This window comes from Puccinia triticina, chromosome 7A, assembly GCF_026914185.1.
Source record: "Puccinia triticina chromosome 7A, complete sequence".
Classification (NCBI taxonomy): domain Eukaryota; kingdom Fungi; phylum Basidiomycota; class Pucciniomycetes; order Pucciniales; family Pucciniaceae; genus Puccinia; species Puccinia triticina.
In genome coordinates this window covers 1,551,994-1,573,094 of record NC_070564.1, presented here as the reverse complement: position 1 = coordinate 1,573,094, position 21,101 = coordinate 1,551,994, and the positions used below count along the sequence as shown (strand labels likewise).

General features: G+C 49.0%; 4 protein-coding genes across 4 annotated transcripts; 2 read left to right on the top strand and 2 right to left on the bottom strand.

The window, feature by feature from the left end:
* Positions 1-596: 596 nt before the first annotated feature.
* On the bottom strand, positions 597-6,014 carry PtA15_7A188 (uncharacterized protein; the record flags this gene model as incomplete). The annotated part of the gene is made up of 16 exons (XM_053170768.1): positions 597-726; positions 806-1,372; positions 1,436-1,537; positions 1,605-1,732; positions 1,801-1,886; positions 1,950-2,388; positions 2,651-3,051; positions 3,136-3,433; positions 3,497-3,736; positions 3,801-3,828; positions 3,991-4,011; positions 4,111-4,209; positions 4,285-4,415; positions 4,470-5,225; positions 5,317-5,738; positions 5,807-6,014. The coding sequence occupies 16 exons, from the start codon at positions 6,012-6,014 to the stop codon at positions 597-599; spliced, it is 4,056 nt and encodes a 1,351-aa protein (XP_053022017.1).
* A 1,368-nt stretch (positions 6,015-7,382) lies between these two features.
* PtA15_7A187 (uncharacterized protein) lies at positions 7,383-9,787 on the top strand (the record flags this gene model as incomplete). Its single annotated transcript, XM_053170767.1, has 3 exons — positions 7,383-7,872; positions 7,936-8,853; positions 8,988-9,787. The coding sequence occupies 3 exons, from the start codon at positions 7,383-7,385 to the stop codon at positions 9,785-9,787; spliced, it is 2,208 nt and encodes a 735-aa protein (XP_053022016.1).
* A 1,060-nt stretch (positions 9,788-10,847) lies between these two features.
* Positions 10,848-12,890, top strand: PtA15_7A186 (uncharacterized protein; the record flags this gene model as incomplete). Its single annotated transcript, XM_053170766.1, has 4 exons — positions 10,848-11,343; positions 11,406-12,107; positions 12,239-12,736; positions 12,841-12,890. 4 exons carry the CDS (start codon positions 10,848-10,850, stop codon positions 12,888-12,890), a joined length of 1,746 nt encoding a protein of 581 aa, XP_053022015.1.
* A 4,675-nt stretch (positions 12,891-17,565) lies between these two features.
* PtA15_7A185 (uncharacterized protein) lies at positions 17,566-17,745 on the bottom strand (the record flags this gene model as incomplete). The annotated part of the gene is made up of 2 exons (XM_053170765.1): positions 17,566-17,620; positions 17,642-17,745. The coding sequence occupies 2 exons, from the start codon at positions 17,743-17,745 to the stop codon at positions 17,566-17,568; spliced, it is 159 nt and encodes a 52-aa protein (XP_053022014.1).
* Positions 17,746-21,101: the final 3,356 nt, after the last annotated feature.

The following is a 21,101-nucleotide window of genomic DNA, read 5'->3' as shown; positions in this document are numbered from 1 at the left end:
AAGGGCGCCCTTGGCCCCTTTTGTTGTCTCACTCAGAGGATCTCTGAGCGTGTTGTTCCTCAGGCCCCTCTGTCCTTGCTGTCAGCCTCGACCTCAGTTCTCAGCTCCAACATGCACAAGAGTGCAATTTTCCCCCGTGTTTTGTTACCACGACTCCCAGAGCCACGCCCCAGAACCTGCGTCCTTCCCCATTGGCTCAAGAGGAGCCCATGCCGTCAGGAGCGAATCCGAGGCGGCTGCGGGGCGGGGATGCTGCGGAGCGCCAGGGCGGCATAGCGTCTCTGTACGTGACGCGGCGTGTGGAGGTGGCCGTCCACAGCCCCGGACGGGGCCGGCGCGCGGTGGACGACGGGCGAGGGAAGAGCGGATAGCCATTCGAATCAGATCAGACAAAGCGCATGCATATATATATGTATACATATAATATATATCGTTTATTGGGGAGAGGGGCTGGACGAAAGGGAACAACAGCGACATCAGAGAGGAAGAGACAGAGAGAAAGGAGGCCGGGGCGTCGGGAGCGAGGCGCCGAGGCGCGGCCGAAGCGGGGCCGAGAAGCGGGCAGAAGACGATAAATAGGAAGCATGAGAGGGGGATCAACAGGTGGACGAGCTGCTGCCGGGCGGGGCGGCGTTGGGGGCGGCGGGGGGCACGGTGTCGTCGAGGCTCTTGTGGACGGCGAGTTCCTTGAGGACGGAGGAGTCGATGGGGATGACGGACTTCCTGCTACTCGGCCACCACACCCCGAGAAACACAAAGGCGTGAGCATGGAGACATAAAACAGAGAGGGGAGGGGAGGACGGACCGCATGTGTTGGGCGGCGGCGCTTCCGGCGGCGGCCGGGCCGGCGGCAGGGGCGGCCCCGGCGACCTGTTGGCGGGCAGTCTCGGGGAACGGCTTCATATCCTGGGCCTCGTCCTCGCCGGGCTTGGCGGGATGCTGGAAGCCGTGGGGGCGGAAGTTCTGCTGCTGGTGCTGTTGTTGCTGTTGGAGGAGGAGCTGCTGGTGCTGTTGTTGTTGGTGGTGGAGTTGCTGCTGCTGGTGGAGCTGGTGTTGCTGGTGCTGGAGCGCCGCGAAGTCCTCCGGCCTATGTTGCTGTTGCTGTTGTTGGTCGGCCTCCCCATAGGACGGGAACCCGACCCCGCCGTCCTGTTGCTGTTGTTGGTGCTGTTGGGGGAGCGGCCCGGGGAAGTCGCCCTGCAGGCCGTGGATCAGGTCGTCGTCGAACAGGCTCATGTCGATCATCCGCTCCGCCGGGGGGATCGGCGCGAGCACCGACGCCGGCACTTGGCCCACGTTGCCCTTGTTCGCAATCGCCGTGTCGCGCACCCGGTTCCACGCCTTCTCCTTCTCGATCATCCGTTCTTGCTCCCTGAATACGGAATCCCTTCAGCTCCTCTCACTCATCTCCTCGGGTTCTGGCGGGGACACTCACCGCTGGCGCGTCTCCCGATATTGGTCAGTGCATTGCTCGAACAAGGCCGGGTTCATGTTCATGAACAGCTTGAGAGCGTTGAAGACCAACTGATGGATTTGGCTGCAACCACAGACAAAAACAAACACATCAACGAGCCGTTTGGTTGTGTGCGAAAAGAAGTACTGACCGACTCCAGTGCATCTTCGAGTTAGTATACAGAGCGTCGAATACAAGCGGCAGGATGAGGTGGACGTTGTCGGAGATCAAGTTGACGATGTACTCGTTATTCCAGTAATACAGTGCCCGTTCGGCGACCTAAGTTAACAGGATGAGAGCCACATCCACACATACACAGAGAAAGAGAGAGAGAGAGAGAGTCGTACTTGGAAGTGTTGGCTGTTGACACATCTCGATAGTTGCTTGAAGAGGGGCACGGCCACCTTGACGAACTCGTTCGGATCGATGACATCTGCATGAAGCCGGACAGTTAATACTGTAGATCATAAGGGGGTAAGAAGATGAAGAGAGGTACCCAAGACTTCCTCGACCTCGTTGAGGTACATGACTTCCTTGGGCGAGTTGACCTTGGGCCAGTAGCGCAGCAGGCCGAGGACGACGTCCTCGGTCAGCGCGGGGTCTTTCTCGAGGAACTGGACGACGCAGTAGGCCAGCTGGGGGTGGTAGAGGGCGAGGCCCTTGACCTTGTGGAGGGGGATGAGGACGCGCATGAGGAAGGTCTTGTGCTCCTCCTTGAGCGGGAGGGCGAAGCCGTTGATGATCGAGCCGAGGATCTCGAGCAGCTCGGCGATCCCGTTGTGGCGCTCGGTCTCGTAGATGAACGCATAGAAGACGTTGTTGATCGAGCGGCGGATGAAGGCGCGCAGGTTGAGGAACTTGCCGTAGATGCGGTGCAAGGTGGTCTTGAGGAAGTCGCGCTCTCGAGGGTCTTCGCTATCGAAGAGTTCTAGCAACTGTTGTTAGGGTGTTTTGTTTAGTGTTTTTTGTTTAGTGTTTTTTGTTAGTATTTTTGTTAGTGTTTTTGTTAGTGTGTTTTTGTTAGTATTTTTTGTTAGTGTGTTTTTTGTTAGTATTTTTTGTTAGTGTGTTTTTGTTAGTATTTTTTGTTAGTGTGTTTATGTGTGTGTGTTTGTATGTATATGTATGCGAGTGCATGTCAGTGTGTGTGTGTGTGTGTGTGTGTGTATGTGTGTATGTTTGTAGGATATAGCTTACGTTGAGCACAAAGGCCTGGTCGATGAACCGCTTGGCGACGTTCGTGTTGAAGTCGGGGCTCTCGACGAAGCGGAGGAAGAACTCGTAGACGACCTGGAGGTGGGGCCAGGCGAGCTCGAGCACGGGCTCGTCCTCCTCGGGGTCGTAGGCGTCCCCGGTCGGGTTGACGGGCGGGGGGATGGAGCGGAAGAGGTTGTTGGCGAACATGGCGACGACCTCCGGGTAGATCGCGTCGGTGATCACGCCGCGCTGGGAGGTGATCCACTCGAGCATCTCGCAGAGCGCGGCGCCCTTGATCTGCTTGGAGGCCAGCTGGGAGGAGGCGTCGTTGAAGTCGAAGACGACGGAGCACTGGTGGAGTTTCTGGATGAAGAGCGAGTGTCTGTCCTGGGGGTTGACTTCTGTTTTATTTTGAATGAGTCAGTTGGGGATGGATGTGATGTGTGTGTGTGTGTGTGTGTGTGTTTGTGGTGTGGGGTACTTGCCATGGAAGCTCGGGAGGCGTTCGAGCTCGACCTTTTCGACGACGTGGAAGCGGCTGCTGCGCTGTTTGCGGGGTGTTTTGGCCATGGGGATGGTGTCCTTGACGCCTGGGGGCACGGGGACGACGTTGGTCTTTCCCTGGAGTTTTCCGATCGGCCCGGCCTTGGGGGGTGTTTGTGGGGGCATGAACTGGGTTGTCGTTCGGCTGGGGGATGTGAGTGGCTGTTGTGGTTGTGGCTGTTGTGGTTGTGGTTGTGGTTGTGGTTGTTGTTGTGGCTGTGGGGGTGGGTCGATGGATGACTGGGTGGGGTGTTGGTTAGTGTGGTGTGTGTGTGTGTGGTTGTGGTTGTTGGTGGTGCTTACGTTGTCTCCGCTGACTAGGATCCCTGGCACTCGCTGGTATGGCTGTGGTTGTTGTTGTTGTGCTGATGAGCGGCTGAATAGTCCTGCTGCTCGTCCGATGCTTCCGCTGTTTGTCGTGGGGGTGTTGGTGGTGGTGTTGGTGCTTGGGGGGTGGCCATTGGGGGGTGCTGGTCGCTGCTGGCTGGCTGGGTTGTTGTTGTTGCTGGTGTTGTTGTTCTGTTCCTTGTCCTTGCGCGACAGCTGCGGGGGGTGGCAGTCTGTCAGTGGTCTTCCAGTCTCTCCGCCGTGCTAGCCTCCTGCTCACCATCTTCCCCAGCATCGTCTTCTTCATCCTGCGCGCGGTTCGTGGTCAACTGGCTCGGCCCAGCACTCCACTCCCAGACACTCAACACTCAACTCAACTCAACTCAACTCAGATTACATAAGCACACTAAAACTATCTATGCACTACACTAAAACTACTACTACAACAACAACACTACGACTCCCGGAACTTGTACGCCCCCGTGCCCTTCCTACATACAAAACACACCCAGCATCAGCAACACCACCACCACCACCACCACCACCACCACCACCACCACCACCACCACCACCACCCAGACCACGCTCACCTGGCCCCCGCCTCCAGCTCCGCCATCTTCGCCAGCTTGTTCTCCGCCGCCAGCTGGTTGATCTCCTCGACCCGCTGCGTGTCTGGGAATCCCAACTGCCTAACACACACACACACATATATATATATATATATACATCTACATACACTAGACTGAAGGGACACGAGAGCTTACCAGTAGCCCGGCGGGGTCTGCGGGGGCGGGTTGAAGTGCCGGTGGCGCGAGATCTCGTCCTGGTGGCGGGCCACCAGCCCCGCCGGGTCCGCCCCATCCGGGTTCAGGTCCTTCGCCGCCTGCGCGTAATACTGCATACTACAACCAATCAGCCACTGGGAGAGCGCCAGAGACGAGCCACTCACCCCGGCACAGCACTCGCACCCCCGCCCGTGCATCTGCTTCCGCACCGCCTTCCCCCGCCCAACCTCCGCGAACACGTGCCCCACCCCGAAGTTGTTCCGCGGGTCGATCTCGAACCGCGCCAGCAGCCCCCGCTCGGCGCCTTCCGCGGCCTTCGCCGACGGACACCCCGCTTTCGGCTCCTGCTCGCCCCCCGACTCCTCCGTCGTCGACAGCTCCCAGTCGTCCCTCGCAGCCTGCGCCCCCGTCTGCTCCTTCTCCTTCGAGCCCATCGCCGCCCGATCGTTCTCCTTCGCCGGCCGACGCGTCGTCGTCTTGGCCGGAAGAAGCGTCTCGGCGGGCGCCCGGACGGCCGGGGGGAGCGAGGGCCGGACGCGCTTGGTCTTCGGGGCGGCGGGCGACGTGGTGTGGTCGGTGAAGACCTGGCCGTGGTGGCGGGCCTTGCGGTCGGAGAACCGGATCCATTTCGGCGGGGGGAGCCCCCCCGGGCGGGCCGCCGGGCGGGCGCTCTGCGGGGTCGTCAGCACGCGGCGCCGCGCTTGCTCCGCCGGCAGCCGCGGCGTCACCCGGTGGGACGTCGCCTTCTTGCGCGGGGACGGCGAGCGATGGACGCCTTTGCCCGGCGCCATCCGCTTCGGGCTCGGCTTCGGGGAGACCGGGTTCTCGGCTGCCGGGGCGGCCACGTCCGCGCCAGCCGTCGGTCGGTCGAAGGGCATATCATCCCGAGGAGCAGCTGCGCAGCGAGCCTGGCCCGACGCCTGCGAGATACAAAGGGAGAGCGGCGATCATCAGCCGAGCGAGCGCCGAGGAGGTGTGTGCATGCAGAGCTGGGCCAGAGAATCCGCTTGCCTGCAGGTGGACCTGCTGCTCCTCGACGAGCTTGCAGGCGACCACCGTCGCGTAGTCGCGCTTGAAGGCCATCCACGCCGCGCGCTCGGCCGCCATCTGCGCCCGCTCGGCTGCCAGAGCCTCGCTGAGCCGGTCGCAGGTCGTCTGGAGTTGCTGGCTGGTCGCGCGCAGAGCGTCCGAAGAAGAGGGCGAGGGGTTGCGGTCTGCGGACACGCTCGTGTCGGCCGCCCGGCTCCTGGTGTCCGGATTCGCGTGCTCGAGTGCCAGCTGGGCGCTGAGCCTTGCGACCTGCGCCTTGAGACCCTCGCTTTCCGCCCGACACGCCGCTCTCGGGCAGCCGGATTCGGCGCGGGCCGGGCCGGGCACCCGGACCAGGCGGCCCTGCGGGTTGGCGGCCAGCCAGGCCTGGGCGGCTTGCAGGTCTAGACACACATCCAGAGTCCCGATCAGAGGGGTCAGCCGGGCTGTGGACATAGGCGAGCGTGCTCACCTCGGAAACCGAGCCGTTCGTCGGGGTCGTGGTCTTCTGCGGTGCTCGGCGTGGGTGGCGGGCCCGCCATCGTCGGGACTCGGGAGAGGGGTGGGTGGAGGTGTGTGTGTCGAGTGTTGAGTTGGACGAGGTTGCTTCCCAATGCGTGCGGCTCGAGATGGTTCGTGGTCAACCCTTTCAGACACGAGCCTCTCAGCCAACGACCCATGTTATGTATGTAACATCCACCATGTACATACATATAACCGCCTTCGAATCCGGAATCCACCAAACACTCCTTTATATCCTGGATACATTCACGAGTACATATAGCCGTCCAGTTGATAGCCCCCAGCTACATATGTATGTAAACAGCTTCCCCCATTATTCCTTGATACCTCTTGGCAAGTCCTGTACTTGTTTCACACCCACTCCTCCGTTCCCGCCGCCCGCCCCAAGGCCCCGTGAAGGCTGCAGTCATCCTTGGGAGTGCTACGACAAGGGCCAGCCCTCCAATCCCACATTGGGTCGAGTGCCTGGTTGTGCATGCATGGCCTCAGCTCCATCCCAAAGGGCTGCTTACAACCGGTTTCTGCTCCAGTCCTCAGCGACAGAACTGAGGGACTTTCCGCACATGACACCACATTTCCACAGCTTCCAAAACGCCCCCACAAGAATTTATTGCACAGCCTATTAGTAAGATTAAGCCAAAATTCCTGCAATAGGTTTTCTGTTAGTTAACACCCATTAAAAGGGGACTAAACTTTCAAAGCTGGGAAAAAGTCACCATCAAAGATTACACCAACAATTCTTAGAAACTTAGCTAATTCCCTCCTTGGGGGAGCGAAGATGGCCCCCCTCCACATAGAGAGGGACTTGGTAGGAATTGCGACTCAATGATGCCACCCATACTCTCAATATAAATCTCTGACATGCAATCCGGCTGATATAATAGGCTTTGAATTTCGGTGGCCTTGGGGCATCAACAAAAACCCTACAATCCCACTTTTCTTGCGGGGAATTTCGGACCAGTGGCGCCACACTCTCAACACCCATTCTTTACGTGTAATATTGCTATATAGATGGGGCATCAGTTTTGATCGAGTGAGTTCACAAAGCTGTTAAAATTTGGTGTCCTTGGAGCAACGCTTCAAGCGATCCGATTCCAGTATTGGTGTCGGGCGATGGCGCAGCGGAAAAGATTGAGCGATCATGAGCCCACTCGCCGAGAGAATTTCCTCAGGCTTGTTACATATTTATGTACCTACTTACCCGACCACTGCGAATGGTCTAATGCGCGACCCTGGATTCATAGTGAACAATTCAAAAAAAGATCCCTTCTTCAACCCCGCTCATGCCCAATCCTGAATTTGGGGACAGAAAGCTGAAGCCAAGATCAAGGCTTCCCAGCCACTGCCGCCCCCGGACACGTCTCTGATGCATCCGTTGTTTCCAGGGGCTGATGTCAGCTTTATTCCGTAACGCCCCGGACTGAAGCCGCATAACGGTTTCATGTCGAAAGGTTTGATTTATGAGCGTATCATTTGCTACTTCATTCAGCCCCGAATTCTTGCGGCCGAGCGTTTGTTGCCCAACAATGTGGGTCCTCCACCGAAATATCTATCTTCGATCTCATGCTTTTTTGTTTGCTTTCTGGGCACGAACTTCGCATTCGACCCGGACCTGTCTTCATAACTTCGAAGACAATTGGTGGCAGCTAGCCCCTTCTGCTGAACCAGAAGATCCAATCACCGAGCTCTTTCCCAGCTTGCTTGACTGTCCCCTTTCCAACTGGGCTTCAGGGCCGAACGAATCACGGATGGCATCGGAGATTCTAAACTACCCCAATTCCGTGTTGCAGCCACCGCTAACCAGACAGGACATTCATCAGTCATCCCAAGCCTCTCTCACTGATGAAGAAATATTCTGGCGTGATTTACAAGTTAACACTCGGAGGAGCAATAAAGAGTTAGGCTCAAGAAAGTGCATCAAACATAGTCACGGGCATCTGTCTTTTCCCCAAGAGACATCATTTTATTCGACAGTGAACTCAGGCTCGGCGCACGATCATGGCAACGTGAAGACAGGTAAGCAAACGATCTTTTCCAAGTAAGCAAGAAGTATAACCCTTGCTCACGGAAAGCCTCTAGTTCCGAACGGCGCGAGCTCAAGCGGCGAGAGTGAAGTGAATGAAGGCCAAATTCCAACTCAGGACAATATGTTTATGTTGCTTGATGAATTGGGAATCAGCACAACAGCTCACCCCCCTCCGAATGTTCGAAATGTTGCAGAGCTACCGGCACCCATTGACAGTAACCAACCTCAATTGAGTGAAAATTTGAAGCAATTTGAAAGCAATCGTGTCCGGCTCACGCAATCAGTCAGTCCAACAGGTGACCCCACCCAAATTGCTCTCACGGCTGCAGAACCACCGATTTCTATCAACAGCGACCAGCCCAAGATGAGTAGAGCTTTGCAGAAGATCAAGCACAATCGTATCCGGCCCACGCAACAAGCCCCTCCAGCCAGTAGGCATTCTCGGATGGGGAGTGAAATCGCGATACCGATTATATACGAATACGACAACGCGCTAGAGAAGAAGCTAGAAATGAATTACCTGAGAGCCGTAGCAATCCCATGGGAAAATATGCCTCCATTGCCCACAGTTTCTAAGCTCAAGGAAGGCAAGCACGGATTCAGGGCCATAAGAATCGCCAACAACACCGGGAAGCAACATCAGTCTTTCGTGATTATGAAATTGCTTTACAGGAGGTTGCTTTTACAGATTTACAATTCCCACTTAAGATTTCTCCATCCACCAGATGAGCACACAATGCACGTAAGAAATATATTTGACAGGATGGACCAAGAAATCTTCAACCCTGAAACCGGTGTCCCTCTCTGGGGTAGGACAGCAAAAGGTTTGAAAGAAGAATTTCCAAAATATCAGTGGGGCAAGATACAGAAAGTTTTGGCAAGATATCTCTCCAGTAGTCCCAGGGATAAAAGTCCACTTGACAGATTGGCATCTCATCTAATTATAAGGTCTTATTACGGAGCTCACGAATGTAAGCATGCCAGTTTCTCAAAGAAAAGCAAAGTGCATTATGTCTGATGAACTGATTTCTTTGTTGCGTAAATCCTATATGATCTGTTGCTTATTCCATTTGGAACCCATTGTTTTTTTTCTAACTCAATACAGATGATCAAAAGACATTGGGAATTCATCTCCAAGCCACTCAGCATACAGATGCATTGAAAAAAGCTCTCATGGACCCATATTTCCGGCAAAGGTATGACTTTATTCTCAAACTATCATCCGGTGACAAAAAAGTGAAGAAAGTAATCAAGCACGAAGGAAGAAAATGGGCCCCAGACCACCTCAGCAGCATACTCTATCGAGAAACCGCTCTAGAGTTTGAGAAGAAATTCACCAATTCACAAGGAAAGAGAGACCAAGACAATGAAAAAATAAAGCATGCAGATTTACCTATTGTTTTGCTATTGGGAAAGAAGATTGGAACTTTAGAAAGCATGCAAGTTTTGGCACCTCCTACATCACAACAGTTCCCATACTGCCTCCGCCCATTTCTGGTGGTTTATAAACAGCTGATTAAGGTGGTAGAGTTGCTTCATTCAAAGATCCTAAAGCAGCTGGACATAACAGTTGATCAGGAGATACAAATGAGGAAGGATGTGTTAAATTGGATTGGTCAAGAGATTACAAGCCCCAAAGAAGGCTACCCTGTCTTTGGAAAAATCTCAAGTGAAGTTGATTATTCGACTCTGGTAGGACAGATGCTTGCTGGTGTTCCAGTGTTTGGGGCGGTTCAGTTGGCAATGATTCATTACTTCTCTACCTCAATAAAAGATTATTTTCCTCAGGCTGCATCTACGGCGGCAATTGTTCTGGCAACTTGGTATCAATTCAATCATCCAAATGAGTTTCATATTCTGTCTCTTCAAAACAAAATTCCAAAAAAAAGAAAACAGCCACATTAGAAAATGTTTGTAGGAGTTCATAGTCAAAATCCATATGAATATAAGTCCCATCTTAATGGTGTTGTTCCCAAATTTTTAAAAGTAGAATGATCTATATACATATTGCCAAATTTCTTGAAAGGCCTTGAAATTTGGTTCAGATATTTTTAACATTCAATCATGAAACCAATTAATTCCTTTTTTTGAAAGATCTAAATCATATTGCATATCTCCAAAGAAAAATAATATGTTAAATACAAGATCACATTGTGTTCTGGTGAAATTTGAATAGGAAAAAAGCGGTACAGATGATAATTCAACGGATGACTTCCCATCAGCATTTAGACAGCGCTAGATGCCCCTCTAAATCCTCAATTGAGACACCTTCCAAAACCCCAAATAGCACATATGACTCAGGAAAACATTTTCCTTTCTACTGAAAATTAAGAGTTTGGCTGTGTAAATTAGCCCGGTTCACGTAGGCAACTTTGAACCCATTTTTATCTGATTTTATCATAAAATTTTGACAAATTTTTCAATCATCAGAAAAAGTGGTTTCAGAAGAATCTGACCAACTTGAAAAAAATGATAAATTTTAGTGATAAAATGGATAAAAGATGGCTTTAAAAATCCAATGTGAACCGGGCTATTGAGATCTGGAAGGCTCCCAGACTTGACAGGAACTTGGAAGTCATCCAATCTGTCCCAAGATTCTGAGGATTGTAGGCTGGTAGTAGTCATTCTCAGACAATACAGCATGTGAGTTGAGTGTATGCATGAAAAGGAAACAAAAGATCCCTAATGTATGTATTTTCATACTGAATGCCAACGGGCGTCCTCTTCTTTCCCAAGGAAAAAGCCCCGATAGCGGCGGAGGCGCTGCGGTCTAACCAATGATCCACTGCCGCCTTCGGACATGTCTGGTGCACCCACAGTTTCCAGATGCTGGTACATATCAGACTCTTCCTTAACACCACTAACTCCAGCCGCAGAACGGTTTCATGTCGAAGGGTAGACTCGTGAGCATAGCTTGATTACTTCTATCAGCTGCCAATTCTTGCGGCCGAGCGTTTGTTGCACGATGTGGTGTTCCTACGGAAAGATCTCACTGCGACCTTATGCTTTTTACCTCACTTTATGGGTACAAACTTCTGTTTCGACCTGGGGCCGTTCCCATCTTCATGACGTCGAAGACACTTTGTGGCAGCGAGCCCCTTCCGCTGAACCGGACAATCCAATCACTGAACTCTTTCCCAGCTTGCATGACTTTCACTTTTCCAACTGGGCTGCAGACCCCAACGAATTATGGATGACATCGGAGCTCTTAGACCACCCCAAGAATTCGATGTTGCAGCCAACACTAGCCGGACATGATATTCATGAATTATTACAAGCCTCTCCCAATGTTGATGAACCGTTCTGTCCTGATTTTCAAGTTGAATCTCGGAGGATCGATGAAGAGGTAGGCTCAAGAAAGCGCGTAAAACCTAGTCACGGGTATTGGTATTCGCCCCAAGAAACGACATCTTCTTCATTGAATTCACGCTCGTCGCGTGATCATGGCAACGTGGAGTCAGGTAAGAAATCGATCATCTTAAGCGAGCAATAGGTACAAACCTTGCTCATGGAAAGCCTTTAGTTCCGAAAAGCCCCAGCTCAAGTGGCTTGAGGGAAGTCAATGGAAGCCAGACACCAACTCAGGACGAAATATTTATGCTGCTTGACGAATCTGAAGTCAGAACGACAGGTCACCCCTTTCGAACTGCTCAAAGTGTGGCGGACCTACCTGCTAGCTCTGGTGGAAAGAGGAGCCGAAACAAGATACCATTTATAGAGAAATACTGCCAAGAAATGTTGAAGAAGCTTGGCTCGAATTGGTTTAGAGCCGGGCAAGTCCCATGGGAAAAACTACATCCAACATTACCCATCCTTTCTAAGCTCAAAGAGGGTGAGAAGGGGTTCAGGGCCATAAGGATTTCCAAAGGCGGCAACAAAAAAACACTTCAGACTTTTGTAATTATAGAATCCCTGTATGAGAATTTGCTTTGGGAGATATATCATTCCCACACAACACGGCTCAATCTGCCACATGAACACATGATGCATGTTGGAAATATATTCGACCTTCTGGACCAAGAAATCTTCAACCCTGAAAACGGGGTTCCACTCTTGGGTATTAGTAAGAAGACGGCGAAAGGTTGGAAAGAAGACTTTTCAAAGCATCAGTGGGGAGAGACACAGGAAATTTTGGCAAGATATTTCTCGGCCAATCCAAGAGATAAAATTCCAGTTGATAGATTGGCGGCATATTTGATAAGATCTTACTACGGAGCTCAGGAAAGTTAGTGGTGTTCTTATTTGTGAAAAAGTGCGCTATGTATGTCTGTTGAACTGATTTGTTTTCCCTGTAAATCCTGTGGTTTCATGCTTATTTAATTTGGAACCGATTGGTAGTTTTCTCACTCGACACAGATGAAGAACCAGCATTAAGAAACTTCCAGCTCGAAACAACTCAGCAAACAGATGAGTTACAAATGCTCATGGAAGACTCATACTTCCGCCAACGGTACGAGTTTATTTACAACCTAGCATCCGGTGACGACCAGTTGGATATTTTCAGCAATGGCGGAGGCCAACTATGGACTTCAAAAAACTCTAAAATTGACCTCTATGCCGCAACTGCTTCAATTAACTCAGAGAAACTCCGGAAAACACAGGCAATACAACCCCAACGCAGCGTAAAGATAAAACATGCAACATTACCAATCGTTCTGATATCGAACTTCAAAGCGGGAAATTCAGATAGCATCCGAGTGTTGGAACTTCCCGATAGTCTAAACGAGGTCACATTTAAAATGGATGCATTTCTGATGGTTTATAACCATTTGACGAAGGTGGTTGATATGCTCCATCAGAAAATACTCGAGCGGTTGGACGTACCGGTTGATGAGAAGACAAAACGGAGAATAGGTGTGTTAAACTGGATTGGTCAGGAGATAACAAACCCAAAAAAAGGCTACCCTGTGTTTGGAAAAATCTCAAATACCATCAATTATTCAACGCTGGTGGGACAGCTGCTTCTGGGTCAACCAGTGTTTGGGGCGACTCAACTGTCAATGATTGACTACTTCTCTACCTCACAATCTTATTCTTTTCCTCAAGCCAAGCATGCAGCTGCAGTTGTTCTGGCAAGTTGGTATCAACTCAACCACCAAAAGAATTTTGAGATCATTCCTCTTCTGTGCCAAAATTTACAAAAAAAATAGCTGAATGAAAGAGGTATTGTAACTATTGAATAGCAGGTTTCACACTCTAAATTCATGAACCTTTAAAACCCATCTCAAGGTTGCTAAAAAGTGAGAAATTTGTATTGATTTTTCAGAAATATTAGACCATTGTTGTATGCTGGTGGTCTGTCAGTTTCATATTGCCATATTGAATTATATTTACATAGTGCTCCACAGCTGTTGTTGTTTAGATCCTTTAGTTTTGTACTTAAAACCGTTTCATTGTTTCTCTTTTTATGATTCATTTATCACTCAGGCCCCATTCACACACCGCTTTATAAGTGATAAATATGCATATTTATCATTTGAAAACCCCTGGGGTTCCAAAAATTTGGTGGAGACAGGGGGTGAACTTTGGGTTGTGCATGATGAATTTGCCCATTTATCACCTATAATGGGGCGTCCAAATGGGGCCAACTAAAACTTTGTTAGATTGCATTCTCCACCCTTTGTTGGCAGAGTTTCCATTCCTGATTCCCTCTCTTTCTAATCCTCAATCCACCAAACCACACCAACGGGAATCCTTCCCTGTTGTTTAATCTCAACAAATCCTTCCCCTCCAGACCACACCCTATCTTTCTGATTCCCTGATTCTCAATTCCTTTCTGGACCATTCCAAAGGCAGCACACAGCATACTTTTACCTTCCCCCGACTGCCTTTGCCGAGGATGGATGGAGTCCCATAAAGGGGGGGGGGGGGGTAGATCCTTGTTGGTGGTGGTTAGTTTGGAAGCATTCTTGAGGAAGAAGGCCAGAAGATGCGATCAAAACTGAGAAGGACTCAATTTCAGCCTTAGAGTCAACTCAGCTGACCCAAATTCTGCCTTTTTCTACTTTTTACATGTGAATTACTTCATATCTTTTTCATCTTAAGAGATATACTTGTTTTGACTTCACATTCTGTTTCCTCATGCAATTTTAACCCTAGGTAAAACTTACCAATTCTTTGTAACTCTACTCCTTCCCTGAGTTCTTGAGTTGTAGCGCGCATGCGCAGTTGTGACATGTCAGCGCTACCAGGCGCACCAAACCACATGTACATATGTAAATTACATAAGTAAACTGTGAAAATTTTCGTAGTCAGGATCTCCCTTGCCTGAGGAGGATCTACATACTCCAGAACACCAGAACCACACCCCAGATAACCCCAGGATCACCACCAAAGAGATTACCACGCTCCCAGTATACCTACTGTCACAGGCACCTAGGATATTGACAGTAAGTAACCTCTTTCACTGAACCTTGTTTATCTCAGAGGTAAAACTCTGTGTCTGCTTGATCTGCTCTTCTTTTCTGGCCTTTGCCTTATCCTTGATCACAGGGCTGCCCCTGCTTAACATCATTCTTTTTCTGTGGTTTTTGTAAGAAACAAACCACATAGGTTTCCCTTTAAAGAACCTTGACTATCCAGAAGGAAGCTAACAAATTGTGGCTGGATTAAACTTGTCTAATCCAGAAGCCCTCCACGTGTATTTGGTGAGAGGAGGCTGTTGCACTCTCTAGCACAGCTTGGCAGCACTCTTCTAAAGAGGTAGCATTGCCAGTGGACGTGCATTCCCACCAGAATAACCTTGAAAATCTGCTCAGTTTCTTTCTCTCTCATATTTGTATTTTCTTTATCCAAAGAAATCCAAATATTCCCCTCTCCTTTCTTGTGTCCTGCTGTCACTATAGAGACTCAGGCTCACACTCAAGGTGACTGAGATTTTAAAAATCCTAAAAGACATGCAATGAACAATGAGGATCAATAGACTTTAAGATTGGGATTTGCCATTTTGATATCAATGGATGCTCTGAGGAAAAGGGTTCAGACAACGCCCATGTTGCCCCATCATCTGATTTCATGCAGAACTCAGATTCTGGAGTTGCAACATTTTATGGTCTGTTCTGTGGAGAGGAAGATGAAGTCTGGGGTTTCTGGATCCTATATGGTTGATTGCAGGATGAGGAAGCAGTGCGGGATTTCCAGGCTCTCAAACCTTGAGAGTTCCATCTGTGACATGTACGTGTAATCTATGTACATGGAATTCTGCACTGTGTAGCCCGTGCCACGGCTCATAACATTATCCCCCCTTTAATGCAATGCCCAAGCCGCACCCTTTTCTGTTTAAACTGATTAAAAAAAATAAAGAAAAAACTTCCACCTCTTTTGTGCTCTGCATTCTATCCCCGGGTAGTATTAAAAAACCCAGTGGGAAAAAGCTTGCCCTCTCACTTTCTTCTCCACGTCCATTGGTGTTTCGCCACTGCCTCCAGGAACTTGATGTTGAAGTCTGCTAATAGGTCTCTGTACTTTGTCAGGTTCTCCGCCGGCTCCCACGAGTTCTCCTCTGGTACAAACCCCTTCAACCTGAAGAGGTATTGAAGTGTCTGTCCTCTTTGTTAACAGCAACAATGGGCCTTTACTATACAGATATTGGTATAGTATTGTTATTGTATTTTTTTGGTCTAATACTGGCACGGTTATTTCCATTTTCTGTAATGGATTTTTAATACTACTAGAGGCCAAAGCGGCTACGCCGCTGCAGGGTGTAAGCCCCCCCACTCCATTTCCCCCAGAAAGCCCCTGCCTTCCCCCAAAGGCAGCAAGTATCCCACTCAATTTGTGTGGGCCCTTTCATGAAATTCCAGAAGACTGGTGGTGAGCAACGGTCTGAATGATGGAGCTGAGGAATGAAGCAAACAGGAAAACTAAGCATCTGTGAAATGCCAAAATATCCTCCTGTCCTCTTTTTGACTACAATTGGTGATTCCGTGTGGTATTATTATGAGTTATGTCTGATGCAGAGGGTCTGGATAATATGCCTCTGCTCCTCTAAAAATTTGTCATTCTGTTGAGATATGCTACTCAGAATATCCTCATGTGAGCTGTGCTGTAGAATGGCAATTTAATTATCAAAATTCATGTGTTGTTTCAAACTCTGTGCATGTACATACATTCAATTCATGATATATCCAATTCATCATATTTTGATTATTATAAACAGTTGACCTCTCAATGTCATGGACTGCGTTTTTTTCCTCCCTTTGGTTGGCAGGTTTGTGGCTGAAGAAAGTTCAACAAGCCTTGCTTGCTATCTTGAGACCAATAAATTTTTCAGGAAATTATGAGCAAGTGCAATTTTTTTCAACATTGGGTAGGAAATATAACCTTTGCTTCTCCAGGAAGAAAGGGAAACAACATTGCAAATTCAATTCTAACCATGCTGCAGAGACTGTAAAATGAAGATGTGTCTGGTGAGAGTCGAACTCACGACCTCAGCTATGCTGAGACACATACTAGAGTGCTGCCTTTACCAACTAGGCTACAGACGCTTGTGGCTGCCAGCTGGGTGGTTGGTTGGTAGTGCTCATGGGTCGATCCGACAGCCCTCCATACTGTGGTGATACATCATGGTAGCAGACTAACAGACAACTCAACACATACTTCTGAAAAGGAAGCACATCACAACAACTTGTTTTGGAAAGGCAACACTTGGTAACTTCAAGTGGGTTTCAGTTTGTGCTCATGTAGATCAAGTCTGCTGAAGTATTTGAGGTATGATTTTACAACACACACATTGCCTTAATTCCTTTTGGGGACCCACAAGCAGAAAACCGGAAAGAGGAGAGTAAGGATTTCCTACTGATGCTTGCCTCAGAGTTTGCAGAAACCATCTTGGGTGTTCTAGGAAAACATCTGAGGGACCCAAATTTCTTCATCATCTGAGTGAAACCAGTGGAGTTTTTCCTGCTACTCTCAGTTTTTTTCAGTGCGCTTAATCTAGATTTGTGGATAGCGATTGAGCAAGATGTGACGGTTCTTCAAGGGGATTCAGTGATGGTGATTCTCAGCAAGAGTTTCAAGATGAATTTGCGAGCAAAATCACTTTCTGCAGTGGTGCATCAACTGGGCGCGCAATGGAGCATGGTTTGGTCAAACCAAGGAGCATTGTTGCTTTGATCAGCTGCCTCCCACTCCGCAAAGATCAGATGCTTGGTGAGTCGGTGGCTTCAGCTTGTAAGTGACACATTGCCTCACGGTGCCGTTGATCCATGTGCAGAGCAGCAATCTTCTGCTTCTTTGGCATGTTAGACTGACTGATGAACTGAGCACAATCACCTTTGAATTGGATGGGATGTCCATCAGCATCTCCCCCTACCAAACTGGGTACAAGTGACTTGTGTCAAGTTTGAAATTGAAGGCACTCAAAATGTCTTTTGCAATGTGCAAAAGATGTCCGCTGTTTTTTTCAGCAATTCAACCGTAGATATTGGATGACGGATCTCAAAAAGGCAAATGAATAAGTCAAAAAATGTTCTTTTGATTTATTAATAGTGTTTCATGGGGAAAAACAAGTAAGGATACAAATTCAAGAATACCGCAGCCATCCAAGGTTCGGAATGAGGAAACCGGTGATTTGTGAGCGATGAAGGGGGTGGGTGAGGAGGGTGGTAGGGTGAGAGTTTACCAACTGTTGTGACTGCTCCCATCATTGGGGTAGGCATCTCACGCTCAGCCAGGGGATCCCGCTAGATGAATTTGCCAACAGTCTCAAACATCTTCACTGCCTGAGGAGGAATGTCACTTTGTCCAAGGGATTCCCACTTGATGAATTTACCAACAGTCTCAAACACCTTCCCTGCCTGAGGAGGAATTTCCTGTTGGACAAGAGGGGCACCAGTTGTGGCGGCCAGCTTAGGGTCTGCCATAGTGATGATTGTTGCATTGACATTTTGCTTGAGATATGTTGACTGGATTCCTTCCCCTTGACTGCTTTTGTTTTAATGAAGAGCCAAGGATTGCAAAGAGAGAGGAAGGTAAGTCAGTCAAGTGAAATCTATTGGTACTTAAATGGAGCTTACCTCAATGGGAGCGCGAGAGCTTGCACACTAAGGGCCCAATTATAAACGAGTTTTGGGATAATATTGGGATTATTTTCAAATAAGTTTCAAAGATCTTTTTGCTAACTTTTTTGGAATTGAAAATCTCAAAACAACCCAAACCACCTTGGGGAGGTGGTTTGGGGAAAACTGGATTACCAATATTGTTTTGAATGTGACTACAGCTCAGCATGCAGATTCCCACCATACACCTGACCAGTACTTCCCCCCGCCAAAGGCCACAGCATATGTACTCGCGCAAGATACAGCCATCAAGGCTGATTTGCGAGTAATTGCAAAACAGACACCATAAATGGATAGCCAGGATGAAAGCGCATCTATTGATGCCCGGGACCTCATATGTAGCTCGCAGAATGAGCGAGCTACAGGCTCTCGCAGTTGAACCAGTATGTTGCGCGCAATAATCAGCCTTCAAGGCTGATTCACGGGTATCTATTGACTAGGGAGAGTCGGCAGACATTGGTGGCCAGTTGTCCCGACCCAGGTTGTCCCCCCAAGTTCTTGGGAAGGCTTCTGCCGTCGCTGCCATTGTCTTGGCGCATGCGAGACAGACAACTGTCCAACGGAGCAACCTTTGGTATTGGAGGCTTACGTTCAGTTGCGCCAGAAACTCATCCAGCATGGTGGTGGGTTTATAATTTACACTTAGTTTGAAACAGGTTGGAAACAGTTTTGGCCCCTTTATCTGCACCATTAAGATAATTTTTTTTGATTTCAAACTTATTTGAAAATGATCCCAATATTATCCCAAAACTTGTTTATAATTGGGCCCCAAGAAGCAGAGTCGACGAAGCAAAGGCCAGGGCAAGGAGTCTATCAGAGGCATTGTTGCTAGCCTTTTACGATGTCGTGAGGGTCTACTGATGTTTGGTTTATCTGTTACAGCTTCACTGTCAGAGTTCTGTTGTAGATTCAAGTTTCAGTCATGAAACCATTATGCAACGGTGATGATATTGTACAGGAGTATTTCAAACATGGGATTGATGAAAAGGAGAGACTTTTGAGGAGGACGAACTGCAAAATTACCCGCAATACTACCTGTAACAGAATTCCACCTGCAATGCTACCCGTCAGTTAATTGTCTTGACAATTTCTTGTTGAAGGATTCAATGTTTTACCGTAGTGGGGATGGAGTTGGGACAATGGGTGCAGGATTGGTAACGGTACCTGATTGACCATCAGAGGAGCAAAATGATGAGTTTGGCGTAACCAGCCCAATGGAGTACATAATCAAGACTGGGCTGGGTCAGGCGCCACCGGGGCGGTGACGGTAAAATAGAACAAGTTGTGGCGTGGGCGTGGTTGGGCAATGTGGGCGGTATTGTGAGATAAGTGTAGCGTGGCGGGTGGTGAGTAAGGTCAAGTGAGTATATAAGGAGTAGGTGATGGATGGATTGATCCGCAGGTGATTTGGTTTTGTCTGCCCCCTCCCTGGCTAGTTTACCAACCGGCCCTCTTTTCCTTGTTGCTCCGGCACAGCTGGAGGGTCATCCATAGGGCCTTTGGGCCTTTGGGGATATTCAACGTGCCAAGTGAGATAAAGGGTCATTTTTTGCCCCATTTTGTGAGAAAAAACACCCCATAACTTAGATCTACAGGTCTAGAATTCTGTGGATTTAAGAAAGTGGGATATCCAATTACATGAGGATTTTTTTTTTGGAAAACATTATATCCAAATGAAGGAAGAAACAAAAAAAATCTCAATACTATACTGGTCAGTACCAATAATTAGTAGGGATGAAAATTTATCTATTTCTTGGGCTTGGGAATCACAGCACCCAAAGCCTTTCCGGCCTCAGCAAATTCCCCTGAGAGGGGAAAATCCTCATAAAGCCACATAAGGCTGCTGACGGATTGTAAAATATTTGAAGGGAACAAACAACAACATATGAAGCTACACATGTCTGCAGCCGCAGAGAACAATTCTGCAATGGAACAAGAGCTACCCGGGGTTACTAAATAAGCCCGTGCTATTACCGCAATGACCAGGTAGGTGGCATGATTTTCCTGTACAATAATCAGGAGCCCACATTTCATTGCCTTTATGTTTACACCTGGTTAAGTGTGTTATTGTGGTAACCAGCAGCGTAAAAAGTTACTATACCTGTATTTTTTGTTTCAGAAAAAAAAACAGAATACTATATGGGACACTTGCAGCCAGGGCAAATACTAGTACAGTTATTAGTATAGGGTGGTACACCCAGACCTATACAATAACAGGAAGGCCAGGTCATAGTAGAGTATAGTATATGCCCATTGTTGCCAACAGACAAGTACCTCCACTGTCCACTATTACTGGCTCCGGAGTCCTTCTCGGCCGCTCAGCCACTTCATTGGGTTTGTGTTTGCAGAGAACAGAGACGTGGAAAACCGGATGGACACCCTGAATACAGAGCAGAAGGGTCAGTTTGTAAGAGAACTTAGAGATTCCGCTGGCTATTGGGAATGGTCCTAGCCAGCGGTGTTCTAGTTTCGGGCTGGGGAGGGTGGTCAAGATGTTGCGTCTGTCCAACCAACTTTGTCTCCACTCTTCCATTCTGGAGTGTTGAACTGGCTCTTCATTGCCTCTTGCCCCGCCTCTAGACAGTGTTTGAAATGCGCCTGAACCTCTTCAAGCTGGTGGAGGCGTTCCACCACTGCCAGTACACACTGCTCCGCTGATAGGATTCCACTGTACAAAGGGTTGAAACTGTAATTTGCCTTGAAAGGGCAAAATCCCGTAGACATGTGGTCATTTTTGTTGTACGCAAACTCCACTGTTGCTAGGAGTGGTGCCCAGTCATCTTTCTGGTAGCATACTTCTCCACCCCTTTGTTTGCAATTTCTGATTGTCCCTTGGTCCTGGGGTGGTACACTGTTGAGGGGTGGAGGAAGATGCCTAGCCGGTTGCACAATTTGCGGGTGATTTGAGAGATGAACACGCTGCCGCAGTCAGAGACAATAGTCTTTGGGGTGCCGTGGGGTTTCCAAACATTCTCCACCATCAGGTCTGCCAGCTGCTCCGCTTTCATGGAGTTCCTGCACAGGATAAAATGTACCATCTTTGTCAGGCGGTCCACAACCATCAGTATACTGTTGTGGGAATGTGATTCAGGTAGATCAGTGAATAAATTGTAGCTAATGTCTGTCCAGGGAACCACTGGGATTGGGAGAGGTTCTAAGGT